We start from the raw sequence: 16766 nt of genomic DNA, 5'->3' as shown, positions 1-16766 counted from the left end.
TGACATGCAAAAAAAAAAAAAAAAAAACCTAAAACGCAGCTGACGTTTTATTATACTACATCAGCAGGTATAGTCCAAAGTTTAATAGCCCTGTCATGATGACTTGTTCAACAAAACAGTTCAGAAAGATGGTTTGCACAAGCAAACTTCAGGGGGGACGTCTAAGATCAAAAGGGGCAGGCAGTCACCTTGAAGTTGAGCATATAAGTTCACAAATTCAAAAATTAGGGAGTTAGGAACATCCTAGTTATGCTTGGATTTTAAAATTCTAGAGAATATTGCACTGAATCTGACTCAAATCAAAAATGAAAGTAATCTTCCTCTTATGGCTTTTCCATGCCTACTTCAGTACCTACAGTATAGTAGAGGCTCAAGAAATACTTAAGAATTAATGTTGACTGAATAAGGAGGAATATAGCTATGACCACCACCATCACAAGAGAAGGCTACAAATGAAATTAAACTGCTTTATTTAATCTCAGAAACTGAATAGGAAATAAGAAGTCGACTGCTTTTAAAAACATATCCCAGAATGGGTACTGATGATATAATTTTTGTGGGCCACTTTATTATGCTTTTTATTCATGCATGAATTCAACATTTTATTATAAGCACTAAAGTGATATATTTAATTATGGAGTTAAATTTTTTTTTTAATTGCCAAATGACTTACAAGTAGAACATTTGTTTGTACTTGATTAAACTGTTTTGGTCGTTATGTATCATTTCACTCCCTGCTTTTGAATAAAGATACTCATTTACATTTACTGTTAGTACACTTGAAGAAATGTAGTTAAAAACTGATGACTAACCAAGATACTGTGTACCAGGAATGTGGAAATATTTACTTTCTGTGGAATGCAAATTAGTTGGATATGCAGATTTTGCATTACACAGATCAGAGTTTTCAAATAAAATCTCAAGCAATGTGTTTGAAAGGGCAAGCATTAATAATTTGTTGCTCATTCACACAATTGTTTTGAAGCTCCCCTCCCCATTTTCCTGCACCTCAGATGAATGATTCACTCATATAAGATTGCCAGTCTTATTTAAAAGGCCATTCCATTGAGTATCTTAGACTTAATTTTTATGAAAGTTTTTTAAAAATAATTTCCTATTTACATTGTTAAGATCCATTTCACTTGAGTATTTTGTCATTTACAGTAATAACTCATCAATCTGTTAATGCAACCTTTCTTAATGTTACTTTTATTAGTCCTATGAAATGTGCTATTTTGAACCTCTGAAATGTTATAAACCACCAGATTGCTAATTGCTTTGGATACTGTGAAAAATAATTACTCGACATTATTTTTTATATTTAATTGACAGTGTAATGCATTTAACTAAAGATCTGCAATGAACTATTTCTAATTACTGAGCGTAGTGGAGTGGAAAAACTAGGCTGTAAAACTTTACAAGGAAACAATGTTTTCTTCATTACATTAAAAGTTATTGTTGCTATAACTTTTTCACAGGCAAACAAAAAAAATCCTTAAATGGGAAGTTCTGGAAAGCTAGAAAGAGTTGTGGAATATTTTTATTCATGATATAGTAAGGATATTTTTTAAATTATTATTTTAATAGATTGGTGATGGGTGTCATATACTAATTTTACCATGCTTGCCCTAAAATTTCTTCTTCTTTAGTTGGCAGAATTTTATGAGAGAGATAATCACGCCACTGCCAGAATGAGTAATGTTCATCACTGGCCTGTGTTCAATTCATTCTGCATCTGTAGGACTCAGCTGAAAAGCTATGCCAAATTTTAGATATTAAAATATGTAGATATATCAGGAACTGAGTCTGTTCTTAGCTCTCAAGGTAAGAACTTCTTGTTAGAAACTGATCTTTGAAAATAACTTAGAACCTGATGCAAGGAATTCCCACCATCTAAAAGTGTCACGAATTGAGGTGTAAAACGTTAGGCTCTTTGAGTAGACGTGTACTGTTTTCATTGCCTGTGGTTCTGAGGTTATTAATGGTCAGCGTATTCTTCTTTTCCTCCCTATAACACCTGGCTAAAATAAAGTGCCTCCACTGGTATTACATTAAATTGCTTATTTCATTTCAATGATGTACATTTTCCAAAAACAGACATCTAAAACAAGTGACCTGTTTCAGGGAATGTAAATTATTTTCAGAATTTCAGAAATTGAAAAGGGATAAGAGGAAGGAGAAAATGCTGGGCTGGTGTGAAGCGATAGCGCGTAACCCTCGCAGGATCCCTAACAACACGCGGACCCCCGAGGGCTCAGAGGAATGGGCTGACGCCACGCAAACCTCCACACTGGTGAGTGCAGCCGTGGTACCTCCAATGGCTTGTGTGAATGGGTGCGGAGGGAATGGGGAGGGGGCCGGGGAGGGCTTCCTCAATAGTTCTCTGCTTTGCAATGTATTATATTGCTCATATAGACGTCGCTTAATCAACGGGTAGTAATGAAAACATCTTAATTTCATAGAATCTAGAGTTTAATTCAGGTTAACAATTTTTTTTTTTCTTTCTGTTTCTTTGGACATCGCCCGTCCATTATGTCAGGGACCTTACAGAGACATTTAAAGTTTATACCTTGCATTCTACACTTCGGTAATGGAATCACTGGAGGAAAACGAGTACTGTTATCCAAAAATAATGAAAAATCAGAATCCTACCTTCTGTATTTTCCTATATTGAATCCTTTTTAAAGGCATTTTTTAGAATATATAGGATTCAAAAAATTATAATTTTGATATAAAATCGTGAATTGCTAAAATGATTTGAAGACCAGATCAATAATATACTCTTTCTTGTTTTGTTTTCTGCGTTAAGTTTACATGTTCGGCTTTAGCTAGCTTTTATTTCCCAGTGATTAGGAAAAGAGAACTCATTAGCAAAAGGAGTTTTATAAGTTCTTTGTTTAGATTTTGGCTGCAACATACTTCATTTTGATTTAAGGAAGGAAAATTCCATTCAATCTCTAAGTTTTAAATTGACATGTTAGTTGTATTTTAATTGCTATTTTACCATTTTATAAGAACACGTACTTTCATTAGCCTGATTTATTAGTTGATGAGCATATAATTAAATATAAGCAAAGGTTTTAGGTTTATTTTTTTACTTTTGAGTTATTTGATAATTTCTATCATTTTACATAAAGACAATGGTCCTGAGCAAACATTATAGAGTGAATTTCAAGAGAAACCATGGAAAGGAATAGGCTTTCAATTGATAAAACATAGAAATGGGAATTCTGTTTAATTCCATCATCTTAGACTGTACGGAGAGGGCTGAGGGTATGAAGAAAGTATGCAATGTGATTGGACAAAGTTCTAGGGAATAGATTCTTTGAAATTATTATCTGCAGTGTTTCATCTCAGTCATATGCTCTTTTGTAAATTACCGTTTTCAATAAAACTGCTTGGCATGAGTTAACACCATTTAAATACACATGTTGCACAATATTTATACATAAAGCTGGATTTTGTAGGTACCATGCAATAACTAAAATTTTTTAAATAAAAATATTACTTCTGTGATCTCATTAGAGTGGCTTTAGTGCTTAATTACAATTTCATAGAACCACAGATCAAAACCATTAAAAAAAATCTTGAGCCAACATTTGGCCTGACTTTCTCTTATAATTTTGGGTAACCTAATATTAGCTTCATTTTACAAATGTGTAGTGGCCCAGAGAAATTAAGTGACTTTCCCAGTGTCACTTAGCTAGTAAATGTCACTTCTAGGATTACTAGAAGCCTGGCTTCTGAAGGTAAGGCATGCTGTATTAGGGCAACAGTCTTCAGTCACTGTAACCTAACCCCCAAATCTCAGCAAAATAAAATATTTCTTATGTCATAGCTCATGTGTCTAGGGCAGCTCTCCTTGGAGGTTCACTGTCAAAGGTTCACTGATTATTCAAAAACTCCATCCCTCTTTTTATGCTGCCTTCTTAAGTACATGGCCTCTTAGGTCACTGAGGAAAGGAAAAGGCTATGCTGTCCATTGTGCATGAGCTATTATGGAGCAACCTGAAGTGTGTAGACATCCTTCCGTTTGCTACAACCTAGTCTCATAGCCCCATCTGAACTGCAAGGGAGGCCGGTGAATATCAGGAAGCCATGTGGGCAGGAAAAGCAGATAAGGACATCTCTGCCAAAGTCCACTCTTGGGGTCGCCAAACATTCATGTCACGTTTCCACTCTTTCATTAAGAAGGGCTATTATTTTCCAAGAGAGATAACTAAACATTCTTTCAGTCACTGGATTCAGTTCAAATTCATGGTCTCTGGTTATTCATTGTCCTCATCTAATGATGATGATGGTCAGTCACCTATAAATAAACGATTTATATTTTGCAACCAGCTCCCAACATACATATATACCCAATATGAAGGAGAGGAGTAGGAAAAGGGAAACCACAATGAACACTCACATTTGGAAAGAGAAAGAACTAAATGTACATGGAAGTCAGTGGTGTATTCCTGCTGGACAGACACTGTCAAGTCTCCCTGACCTCTAGGTCAGGGAGGATCCTTGAATTGGCTTTGACCCTGCTCCCTGGGAGATCTCCCTTGTCCGTGCTTTCCTCTAGCCTCTGGATACGCCCTCTGGGAAGTTCTTCCTTTTCTGTTATTCTCCTTGTCCACATTCAAAGTGCCTAATGAAACTTGTATAGCCTTAAAATATTTTATTTTCCTGTTTGGGGAAAATTATGGAACCAAGAGTTGTTTTAAGTCTTAGGAATTTCAAGGCTCATACTGCTGGAATCACGGTATTTCAGTACGACGATCCTCTGCAATCTGCTAGGGCTCTGATCTCTTTGCTTTCCGGTAGTCCATGTGCCTAGCAGAGTTCTATCTTGGTTGCCCTTGATTTCCAGTTCTCCATGTCTCTATCTCAGCATGATCATATCTTGAAGAACAGGCAGGAGGACCACATCCTTAACCTCTTTGTCCAGAGATGCTTTGTTCAACTGAGAGGGTCCACTCGGTGTCAGCTCTGAAAATCATATTAGCCTTGAGTCACTTTATTCAAATGTAACTTTTCATTGGACCTTTGTTACTCAACACTCACTTCAATGGCAGGTCTACCAGTTGGGGTTCAGAAGAAATCAGGCATTGGGTCCAACAAACCTTGAAACTTTCGGATTCTCTGTATTCCTGGTCAGATCTGCTTTCACACAAACCGCTTAGTTCCTGAGCTCACATTTCTCCTGTAACACCTTTGCTGAATGTAGCTGATGGTACTTAACATACATTATTAAGTTCTGTTTTTCAATCTGTTTTGAGTGTTGCCAGCCCAGCAGGCCCAGGGTCTGCCTCTGGAGTTAATTCAAATAGAGACTTTGCCAATAGTTTTGCCCAAACATCATGCAGATAAATAGCTTTCTACCTTTGTAATCAGTTTCCTCCCTCCCCGTTGCTTAAACATTAAACAAATGCCACATATTTTAGACTTTTCTTATGGTAGCACAGACTTTGGCTAACTGATTTCTGTATTCGGGTAGTTATAAAAGTTGGGGTACAGTCAAGAAAACAGAAATAGGCAATTTTAACAATATACAATGTGAAAAATTATTTAATCTGCTATTGGAAGATTGAAAATGTCAGAAAGGTACACAAGTTTGGTAACTTCAAGAAGTAGCAACCACCCATACAGAGGAGTCACACAGGGAGGAGACTAGAGCTACTCAAACCTAAAAGGTTGACGGAGGGACCCCTCAGAACTGCACCCCAACTCTGAGGAGGGATGCTTCTCAGCTGATGAAGGAACGTTGGAGCTCAGAGGAAGGACCCTGAAGATCTAGGACCCAGACTCCTGAAGGGGATGCACTTCTCAATCCTTATATATTCAAGTGGGGGGAAGGGGCTGGTGCAGTAAAGGTAGTTCAGGGCGTGTGAAAAAAGCTTAGAAACTGGACCCACCTTCCACTGCCGACTTAAGTCTTGTGGGATAACGCTAACAGAAACAGAGTCCTCTCTCTCCTCTTGTCTAATGGTTTCTTTTAGCACTAGCGTTGGCAGAACCTGACCAAGAAGTAAATGTCAAAGGAGATATCTGGTTTGAAGGCTCCCAGCTCCAGCATCTTGGTGTAGAATACAGGAGAATGGATTTGGGGCTGAGTGATATTAGCCTAGTAATCAGTATGGAAAATTAAGAATAGAAGCTTTAACGAACTCTCAGAAATTTCATAGGCTTAACATAATAAAGGTTTGTTTTCACTCATGGCTCAGTCTGATACAGGACATTTGATCCTCAGACAGTGAATGCAGAGATTTCTGCTCCTCCCATCTCCCAGGGCTGCTGTCTTAAACACAGGCTTCCTGGTATTGAGTTTATCAGTTAAGGGGTGGAGTATGAATGGGTGACTATGTAGATATCAGTTTAGGTTTGGAAGTGCTAAGCATCACTACCCTGATGCCGTTGGCTGGAACCAATGACACATCCCAGTGTATCTGTCAGAATGATGGGAAATAAGGGCTTCCTATATGACCAGAATAAGGAAATTGAGAGCATTTGACCAGCCTCTACCACAAATGCATTCATTCTTTGAGTGGTAGCAGTTTTGTCCTGCCTTTCCATTTTATATGCCCAGGATTTAACTATTACTCACTGCTGTCACCCGGAGCATTTGAGGCTTTTCTGTACAAATCATACCCCATCTAATGATGATGGGGTGGGGGGGAGAAAAAGGAGGATGAGGAAGATATGGATGATGGTTGTTTGCCAGGAGCGTTTCTAAGCATTTCACACACATTCCCGTTTGTAATGCTACAAGGATCCGATGAGGTGGGCGTGATCATTATCCCTATGTTGTGGATAAAGAAACTGAGCTACAGAGAAATGTAAAACCTGCTGAAAGTGACTTAGGTAACGACTGGTGAAGCTGAGATTCCAACAGTCCAAGCAGTCTAAAACCAGAGGGCTGCTCTCCTGTCTTTCAGGTTGGGGGAAAAAGTCATTATTTGAGTTGACACATTTGGTTAAACAGAAAGATTGTAAAGGAGATAATAATACATTACAGTGTGTGACATAAAAACAAATAGGGCCTTTTCTTTATAATCTCTTGATTACATGTGTCTGTTAGATTACTCTCTGCTCTGCATTGACTGACATATAAATATGGCCAGTATCACCATTGCAGCCTCAATAACTGACCTAATTGAAAACAATAGCACTTTTTTTAATCTATAATGCAGTTCAAATTATCTGCTTTTTAAATTCAGAAAGTGCTTACTTAGGCTAAAATCCCTTGAGTAAGAACATTGAAGGGTTTGAGAGATACTTATTAAGCAACCATCTTCATAGTTTTAACCTATGGGGGGAGGGAGCCCTTTGTATGACAGGCAGGGAAGAAACCTTTGAAATTTATTGTAACACAAGTTTACATGTTAAGAACAAAACAAAAAAATACCTTACACTGACTATACCCTTAAGCAATTGTTTGAATCAAATCAGAGTTCAACGTTAAATTCAAAATGAGAGCAAAAGACATCATAAGAAATAGAAATAAGAAGGTGAAAGATTTTATGAGGAATGGAGTTTAAAAAAAATCTATGGAAGTCAAAATAGGGAGATCAAAAAATGCCATTTTAGGTAATCATCAATGACTCCAGAAAAAATTACTTTCCTCTAATCAGTGATGGTTCTTTAAGGCTATAAATAGACTATGGTTAGGTAGAAAAGAAGAACAAAGTGTCACTCTATGTGTTAGATGAGGTGATTTGCCACTTTCAATCATGTATGCATCAACTCAGGGCACATTTCCCAGGCTTCTGTGTACATGGTCTGGGATGAGGTACTTGCTGCTCTAGAAAAGACTGAAGATACTAGATAAAGCTTTCAAGGAGAAGTATGTTTATATGTATATAATTATTTGTAATAAGACATATATTTATAAAGCTTTATAATTTTCAAGCAGTCTTTATGTCCATTGTGTCATTATAGCTCACAACCATTCTGAAATGCCGGAGTCCCCAACCTCCGGGCCACAGACCAGCACCAGTCGATGGCCTGTTAGGAACCAGACCGCATAGCAGGAGGTGAGCGGAGGGCAAGCAAGCGAAGCTTCATCTGTATTTAGAGCCGCTCCCCATCGCTTGCATTACCGCTTGAGCTCTGCCACCTGTCAGATCAGCAGCTGCATTAGATTCTCATAGGAGCACGGACCCTGCTGTGAAGTGTGCGTGAGAAGGATCGAGGTTGCGCCCTCCTTATGAGAATCTTATGCCGGATGATCTGAGGTGGAGCTGAGGCGGTGATGCTAGCGCTGGGGAGCGGCTGCAGACACAGGTTATGATTAGCAGAGAGGTTTGACTGCACAGAGACCATAATCAATCAATGCCCTTGAATCATCCCAAAACCATCCCACCGCCTGGTCTGTGGAAAAATTGCCTTCCATGGAACCGGTCCCAGGTGCCAAAAAGGTTGGGGAACATTGCTGAAATGTACACAATACAATTTAATTATTCAAATACATAGTGAAACGGAGATGCTGTTAAGAGTTTAAGTAATTCACTCCAAATCATAAGGACTCAGAACTTCTAATTTCCAGGTTATTTATATACCACACCCATTATGAGAAGTTGATAGTGTTTTTGGCATAATATAAGTGAAAATAGTGTATCTCAAAAAGGTGAAGGAATTCACCCCGGTGGCAAATCAGAATTTGTGATTTCTGTCTAATTTTAAATCCCAAGATTTTTCCAACTTGCTATAAACTCTTTCTAGGAATAATATAATTTAATAATACACATTTTAGAAATCAAATTTTCAGCTGCTGGACGACTATGTACCTCCTTACATAGCCTGATAAGTATTTATTAATGAAACAGGCTGCTAAAATGATTCATGTTTAATTACGTCATAACCTTATTTTCAAAATAGAACAGTTGTGTTGAAGGTTAAAGTTCCATAGTTATTGAGCTTATGAAAAATCAGAAATTAAAATGATGCACTTTTATTTTTACTTCTTTTTGTATGTTTTAATTGAAAAGCCATACCATCATCAGCTTTTTTGTTGTTCTTGTTGCTCATAGACTTTACTAGTATTTTCTTTGGTTTATATTAAACCAGCCCACTTGGACATTTGTGTAATATAGATGAAATCAGCCCCTGAACTTGAGACTTCTTCATCTGGGATCCCATTCTTTATGATTTAGTGAACAATGACTGGATATCAAACAGAAAATGAATGCATGCCTAGAATTTATGTAACTTTAATTAATTACGAGTGATTCTACCATTTCAAAGATAACATCACAAAAGAGCAAAATTAGATGAAAACATAAAAGAAAGTCAGGTAGAGCTTTTGCTATAGACAGATGGATATAACATCTTTTTCCTTAGTCTATGCCAAAATTTGTAATGTTGATATCATTTGCTACTGGAAATAGCCATATTATCCAAGTCTAGTAGGTTGAAGTATTTTGTATTCAAAATTAACAAAATGGGGCTTCCCTGGTGGCGCAGTGGTTGAGAGTCCGCCTGCCGATGCAGGGGACACGGGTTCGTGCCCCGGTCCGGGAAGATCCCACATGCCACAGAACGGCTGGGCCTGTGGGCCATGGCCGCTGAGCCTGCGCATCTGGAGCCTGTACCCCGCAAGGGGAGAGGCCACGACTGAGAGGCCCGCGTACCGCAAAAAAAAAAAAAAAAAATTAACAAAATGTTTTAAATTATTTGCCTTCTATGCATAACTTTCAGCAATGGTGTTGTTTGAATTGATTAGAGTATGGTGTATTGAATGTAATATATAATATTTAATCATTAAATTGGAGTGAAGAAATACATCCTTTTGATCAATGACCATAATATTTGATCCAAGTCAACTATCTTTATGCAAGAATGGTAGCAAATAAAACTGAGGGAAAAAGGAATCTGCTTCATAAATTAGTAATATGGAGATGATGTTTATTATGCAAATGAAGGAGATAGGAACAGGGAGTATATGTGTATTCCTAATAGATCTAGATTATATGCCGAAAAGCTTCTTTTCCTAGATCCTTGCATGGCTAGCTTCTTCCTTCAAGACTTGGCACATCTACCATAGCAACTTTGACTGGAGCTACTCCTGATTTTCATCCAACTGTGCCTCACCCATTCCCTCTCTACACCAATTCTGATTTTCTTTTTTCTTTTTAATAGGTTCATCCTAATCTGAAAATAGTTACATAAATATGAATGCATGTTGGTTTATTTTCTGTTTTCTACACTAGGATATAAGATGAAAAGGGAAGATCTGTCCTGTTTACCTCTATATCCCTGGTGTTTTGAACAGAATAGGAACGGAATAAAATTTGTAGAATGGATAAACAGCTTGAGCAGACAGCACGAACTGAGAGAAAGCGAAATTATTTTTTGTTTATAAAATTCTGTTCAGTACAATATCTCATATTAAATCCCTCTTACTAGAAATGCCTATGCCTTAAAATATGGAAGAACTAGTCTGAAAGATCAAACAATTCTGAGATGGTTTCTACGACAAAAATACATAAAGTTTTGGAAACTGAAATCGTGATTATAAAAGCTACATTCCGTTGGAATAAGGCTCCCCTTTGGTAAGAATTTAAAATATTGCAGAGAGCTTCCCCAGTGCGTGACACAATGAAATGTAAATGCGTCCTTATTAAGAAAACACATTTACCGATTACGGTTTACCAGAGTCATCTTCCTTACTCTCTTGCTTTCCAGTTATCCCCTTAGTCGATTTTTAGTCTTAGCAGGCTGAAGGAAATCATATATCTGCCTACAGCAAATGGACTGGTATTGCCCTACAAACATAATCTCTCTTAGGAACCAAATAAATGGTAAGTAAAAAGAGGAGTCTGAGTATATTAAATTTCTCATTAAACATATTGACTTATTTTCAATAGGTTCACCCTTATTTCTTTCAGTCTCTGAGCAAGTGGGCCAGCTTCTCATTGTTTGATGACCTTTATACATTCTGAAAATAAATAAGTCAGGGCAGATAGAGTTTGCAAGATTTTTTTAACCTCATTTTCTTCCTCCCTTGGATTCTTTCTTATTTGATCGTTTATCAGTTATTACGTTTAATTGCTATTACAAAGCCTTTACTAAGTACTGCCAAAGGCAATAGTGAATGAAATCTAAATTTTTATTAGAATAACTATAAAAAGCAAAGGAGGGAAATGGCATAAAAGACCTTGTGCCTTTCAAGAGCTTTGATTTTTGTAAGGAAGTAAATCATTAAAAATATACGCCAATGGTTTTTATGGAAACAGATTGAACTGAAGAATGCAAAGGGGCGGAGACTGGTGCCTCAAACATCACATCACAAAGAAAGGTTACATTCGCCGTGCAGCTTAAAGTAATGCATTAACTTTAATTGTATAGCTACTGAACAATGTCAAAACATGGTTATTCACAATAGTAATGATTGATCTAAAAATGCTCCTCAGAGGAAGAGATCTTTTCCTCTCCAGAGCAAGTCACCAGATCATATTCAGAGCTGTTCTTTTTCAAAACGTGTCATGTCTTTCTGTTTCATTTAGATATAAATTAAGTTGTGAGCTCCTCAAAAAAATGTTTAATTCTCAATAGTTGTTTAATTCTACTGTCTGTGTAGTATTTAGAACGTACTGATTTTCCAATACACTGATTTAATTTTCTGAGACCCAATGGTCATTTTTGTGTGTACCCAGATAGACAAGTGTGGAGTTGACCTGCCTGCTTTCTCTCCACTCTTAGCAGGCTGAAGTGATACAGACAGCAAAGTTGTCTTCCTTGTGTTGGTTTTTGTGGGAGTGTCGTCATGTTTTATAGCAAGGGACCAGGCAGGACACATTGACGTGATATTTGTCAAGTCAGCTTGTTTGGGCCTCAGAATAAAAAAATGTACCTGGAAATAAGTGGAGCATGTCAGAGTGGTCCTGAAGAATCCAAGCTATTTCTGTGCAGCAATCTTCTCACTCAGTCTTCTTACTCAAATAGGATAGAGTTCATTTATAGCTCAGATACATTTATATCTCAAAACACAATTACCAATAACATAATAAGAGTATTTTTAATGCCTGTTCTATGCTGACGAGTTTAGATGTGTATCTCAAAGTGTCCTGGTAACCCTGAAAGCAAGTACTGCTGTGCTAATGACACCTACAGAGAAATGAAGACGCAGGAAGAGTAGAAAAGTGGCAGAACAGGAATCCAGAGTTCTGTGCTACTTCATAGAGTGTATTTTGTTCATTGAAATATCTGATAGTCACATCATTTAATATGATGTTGCTTAACCTAGAGTAACTACCCTACTAATTCATCACTGTGGTCGTTGAAAGGCCTGATGAATGAATTGTTTGACATCCAGGGCTGTCCATTGTTGAGTTTCAGTTTGGGACTCCAGAGCTGTCTGTTGTCATGGAACAAAATAGGGGTAAGTCTTGGGGGAAATGGAGTGATTCAGAGCTATCTGAATCACAGTTATCACCCAGCTTACAACGTGTCTTCATTTATTCATTTAACTACTCTGTATTGATAGTTGGCTTTGTGTGAAGCCCTGCACTATGCAATAAATATACAGGACTGAAAAAAAGACAGTCCCTATCCTCAAGAATCTAGGGAAGAAAACAAATAAATGAGTAAGTCAAAGGTAGGATAGGAGAGGGAGTAAAGACAGGGTGTTAGAAGACCCCTTAGGTGACACTGGTCCAGCTGTGGGAGTTCAAGTTCCCTGTAGACACTGAGAGTTGGAGATATGAAGGAGATGGTGGTAAGGAGGGACGAGAAGGGGCATTCCATGACCCTGTGTAAACCATTTATCAAGTGAAAATTAAAGTGCTGAATTTCGTTTACTTTTTTTTTTTTTTTTTTTGTGGTACGCGGGCCTCTCACTGTTGTGGCCTCTTCCGTTGTGGAGCACAGGCTCCGGACGTGCAGGCTCAGCGGCCATGGCTCACGGGCCCAGCCGCTCCGCGGCACGTGGGATCTTCCCGGACCGGGGCACGAACCCGTGTCCCCTGCATCAGCAGGCGGACTCTCAACCACTGCGCCATCAGGGAAGCCCTGGGGTATGTCTTTTAAGAAGCCCTAAGTGCAGGGTTAAGAATCAGTGTGCATCAGAAGATAAATTACAACTCTTAGGTAGGTTTGGATCTGAAGATGGGTCCCTACAAAGCCAGCTCCTTCCTGTTACATGGAAACTCTTCCTGCTACAAACACTCTAGTTAGCTTCATGCTAATTCCTGACACTAGAAAAAGAAGTAAACATTTCATTCAATCTGGCCTAAGACCACCATATGTTGTTCATCACCAGCCTATCCAAGGGAACTGTGCCAAGCCAAGTCAGTCCATTTTTATTTCTTCTTTCAAGAGGCTCATTGTTACGTTACTTTTCCCATCTCACAGATGGGGAAGCTGAAATGAAGACGTTTGAAGCAAATTTTTCCTTGTGACTAAGCCAGGTAATAATAAAGAAAAAGAATCTTTAATTATATTACATTAACTCTTTATATAAGGTAATTATATATGCTTCTGTAAACCACATGTGAAATCCTTAAGTTTGAGATATACAGCCAAACTCCATGGATGAGTTACATCACTCATCTGTCTGCCCTGTCTATAAAGATTTCTGACTCTGGGATTCTAAGAACCCTGGATGTGGCCTTACCTGTTCCATACGTTGATTTTAAATGATAATAAGTATTCTATCCTAGTTATTATACTGGACTTTATTTACTATAAGTATTGAATATTTATTTGCATTTATAACAACAGCATATGTCTACCTATCCAGAAAGCTGCCCTGACCTGAGTAGATGCCTATAAGGACAAGGTATAAATAAGAGATTGACTTAAGATCTACTATGTGAAAAAAAGTTTTATTGTCTCAACACAAGTTGACCAAGCATAATATATCATGCACGTCCTGTTTTAGTTATATATAACACAAAAGTTGTTTGAGAGTACACAAAGCGGTCTGTGTAATTTCTCTAATTAGTAAGGTTATTTGACAGGTTTTATCAGGGACCAGTTCCTGCTACTTATTTTCTTAAAGTTACAACTCTGATGTACCTAAAGCAAGGTTGTTTTTTTATATACTTTTGTTTCTGTGTCAAACATGTTAACTCAGGTGCTGACTTACAAATTTTTGTTTTGTTTTGTTCTTGGTAAAGAACATATTGACTCTTTCTCTTCGAAAACAAAGGAGTGAAGTACAAAAACATGGTGCAAATTTTGTAACACATAAAATGGCTTATGTTCATTGCCTTTTGCTTGTCAGAATGGCTGAAAAATGAGACTGGGTTCCCATGTGTGCCTGCTGCTTACTTGTGGACATAGACTTAATAGTGAAGTTGCAGTTCACTGTGTGTTTCTAACTGCTTCTGGAAAGCTTTGACTGATGTTACACAAGGCAGTGCACGATAAACCGAAGTGCATTATTCCGTGGTAATTGTCCCTATTTCCATGGACATCTCTGACTCATGTCCACTTTACTCACTAGTCTTTCTAAATAAAATAATTGGCTCCATTATTCTTTTTCATACAAAAGGAGCCCAGTCTTCCTGGTCTGAGGTTAAAAACAATTTTGGATCAAACTTTAAACTGAGCTAGATGAAGGAAATGAAATTTAATTTTTCAAGGTTGGGGACTTTTTACAAACATTTCTAGTTTTTCCAAATGAGTTAAAAATCACAATCAGAAAAAACAACTTAATCTTCAGGTCCCTGTCACATTAGCTCCTTTTCTTCGCATATGAATTTCATGTGTGCTGGAGGACAGATGTTCTTACCTCCATTATACAAACAAGAGGGCCTTGAAGATTAAGGTATTTATTCAGGGTCACACAACTCATCAGGAACAAGACCCGCCGCAGAATCATGTAATCCTGACTTTCTACCTTGCTGAGTCCTACCTTGTTCTTTATTCCCATGAATTCCATGCCTGTTCTATGTCTTTATAAAATGCATCACAACTTATCCATTTGTGCAGATTAGAAAGTGCATCCTTTCCTGTCGTGTACCTCCAGTCCCTCACTCACTGTTTTATCAAATTTACCTGATAACGTCTTTTTTCTTTACCTGATAATGTCTTTTTTACCTGATAACGTCTTTTCAGTCCTCATTTCCGTTCATGCCACCATCATGTCTGCCCTGTAATAGTTCAGTAGCCTCCTAAGTTGTCTTTCTGTTGCTAGGTGTTATTGTTTCTAATACGTTTTGAACTTTGCTTGAAAGTTGTCTTTCCAAAACAATAAATAGACCCCAGTGCTCTGAAACCATCAATGCTCAGCTTTGCCCGTAACACAAACTCAGAGCTCGTTACTGTGGTGTGTGAATGAGGCTCTTCAAATTCAAGCTCTGTATTTACTACCACACATTCCTTTAGTGGCCCAAGCTCTGCCACACCAAAGTGTTGCCACATACCCTGCAAAAAAGACCGCAGAAATGCTGGCTGGAGGAAACTCTGTACCTGAAAAAAGTAAGTACAGAAGGGAGAGAGATGAATCTGGGGGCTGAAAAATTCCTTTGGACCATTGCCTGTTATGTTTCTGCATGAATTAGCTTTCCTGCTTCCCTTTTCCCTGAAACCTCTGTTTTGGCCATTGGCTTTCTTTTTTCCTTTAATTCTGTTTTGATTTGGATTTAGTACATAGACTGACTTTGGACCATAGATGTGGTTCTAACCTGGCATCACAACACTCTGGGTGTTGGGCCAGGAAGAGTTCCTTGGTTCTAAGAACAGAAAATTCCGTTGAGAGCATCTGGCCCTCACTCCCTTTATCAGTCAGGGTTCAGTACCAGAAACAGAAACAATGTGAGGAAGATTGTTAAGATGGGATTTAAGTTGTTGGAAGGGCTGAAAACTATTTGGGCTGAGCTTCTTGGACATAATCCCACGATGACACTCTTGTCCCCATAAGGGAGAGGTCACTGTTTGTCCGGAACCAGGCTGGAGCCAGAGCCCCATCTGTACTATCACAGCTGCCTCACAGCATCTCCAAAACTCATAACAGGTACTTCACTGCTGCTGTTGGGACACCTGAACATTTGCACACTCAGGACTGAAAACAGCCACTGCCACACAAGCAACAGAAAGGAGACCTCGTTTCCACTTTCCCAGATCTCAGGACGGCGTGTAATTGATGGGCCTAATTTACATTGAGAACCCTAGCTGCAAGGGAATCTGGGAAAAGCAGTTTGGGGCTTTTCCAGATGTGGAAGGAGGGAGGACTGCGGGTTGAATGAATCAGTCCAGGGTCCTCAGCAACCTTCCAGCTCCATCTCCCACGCAGCTACTCTCTCGGCCTGACGTTCATTTCCTCTCCCTGCTGTACTTTCTTTTTTCAGGTATAGGGTTTCCTCCTTTAGTCCAACTTGACCCAGCAATATGGTATGATGGTACTGACAAAATACGTGGATTTAAAAACAAGCAGAAGAAAAAAAAAAGGAGAAAAAGAAACATTCCTAGGTAATATGTGAAAACTTGGGAGTTTATCAGGCATTGTTAGATCTAGTTTGTATTTATCTTCCAAACCGGTAAAGCAGATACGAGACTGAACTTAACCATAAAATGAATACAGTTCCCAGAAAGTGCACACGTTTTGAATTAAACTTTTGGAGGTTTTAATTCAATTGTTTACAATTCGACCTTACTCACAAAATCCTGACATTTCAGCATTGCTCCAGGCTATACACAATATGTTTTAGAAACTAAGCCCAAAACTGGATTGGCTAGATACAATCTATCTGCTATTTAAAAAATGAGTCTCAGAAAATTAGGAAGTCAGGCAAGGCCAAGTTATTAACCTGTCTGCTGGAATAGGTGAGAGGGTT

General features: G+C 38.3%; 1 protein-coding gene across 1 annotated transcript in view; it reads left to right on the top strand.

Moving 5' to 3' along the window:
- The first annotated feature begins 2150 nt into the window (after nucleotides 1-2150).
- MARCH1 (membrane associated ring-CH-type finger 1) overlaps nucleotides 2151-16766 on the top strand; it is a 324508-nt gene continuing 309892 nt past the window's right edge. The window contains exon 1 of the mRNA XM_029234568.1: nucleotides 2151-2293. Coding sequence (XP_029090401.1) covers nucleotides 2183-2293 — 111 coding nt within the window. The 5' untranslated portion in view covers nucleotides 2151-2182. The remainder of the gene's footprint in view (nucleotides 2294-16766) is intronic.

This window comes from Monodon monoceros, unplaced genomic scaffold (genome assembly GCF_005190385.1).
Source record: "Monodon monoceros isolate NGI ecotype Baffin Bay Population unplaced genomic scaffold, NGI_Narwhal_1 Super_Scaffold_20, whole genome shotgun sequence".
Lineage (NCBI taxonomy): Eukaryota > Metazoa > Chordata > Mammalia > Artiodactyla > Monodontidae > Monodon > Monodon monoceros.
This window is presented reverse-complemented; position numbering and strand designations above follow the sequence as displayed.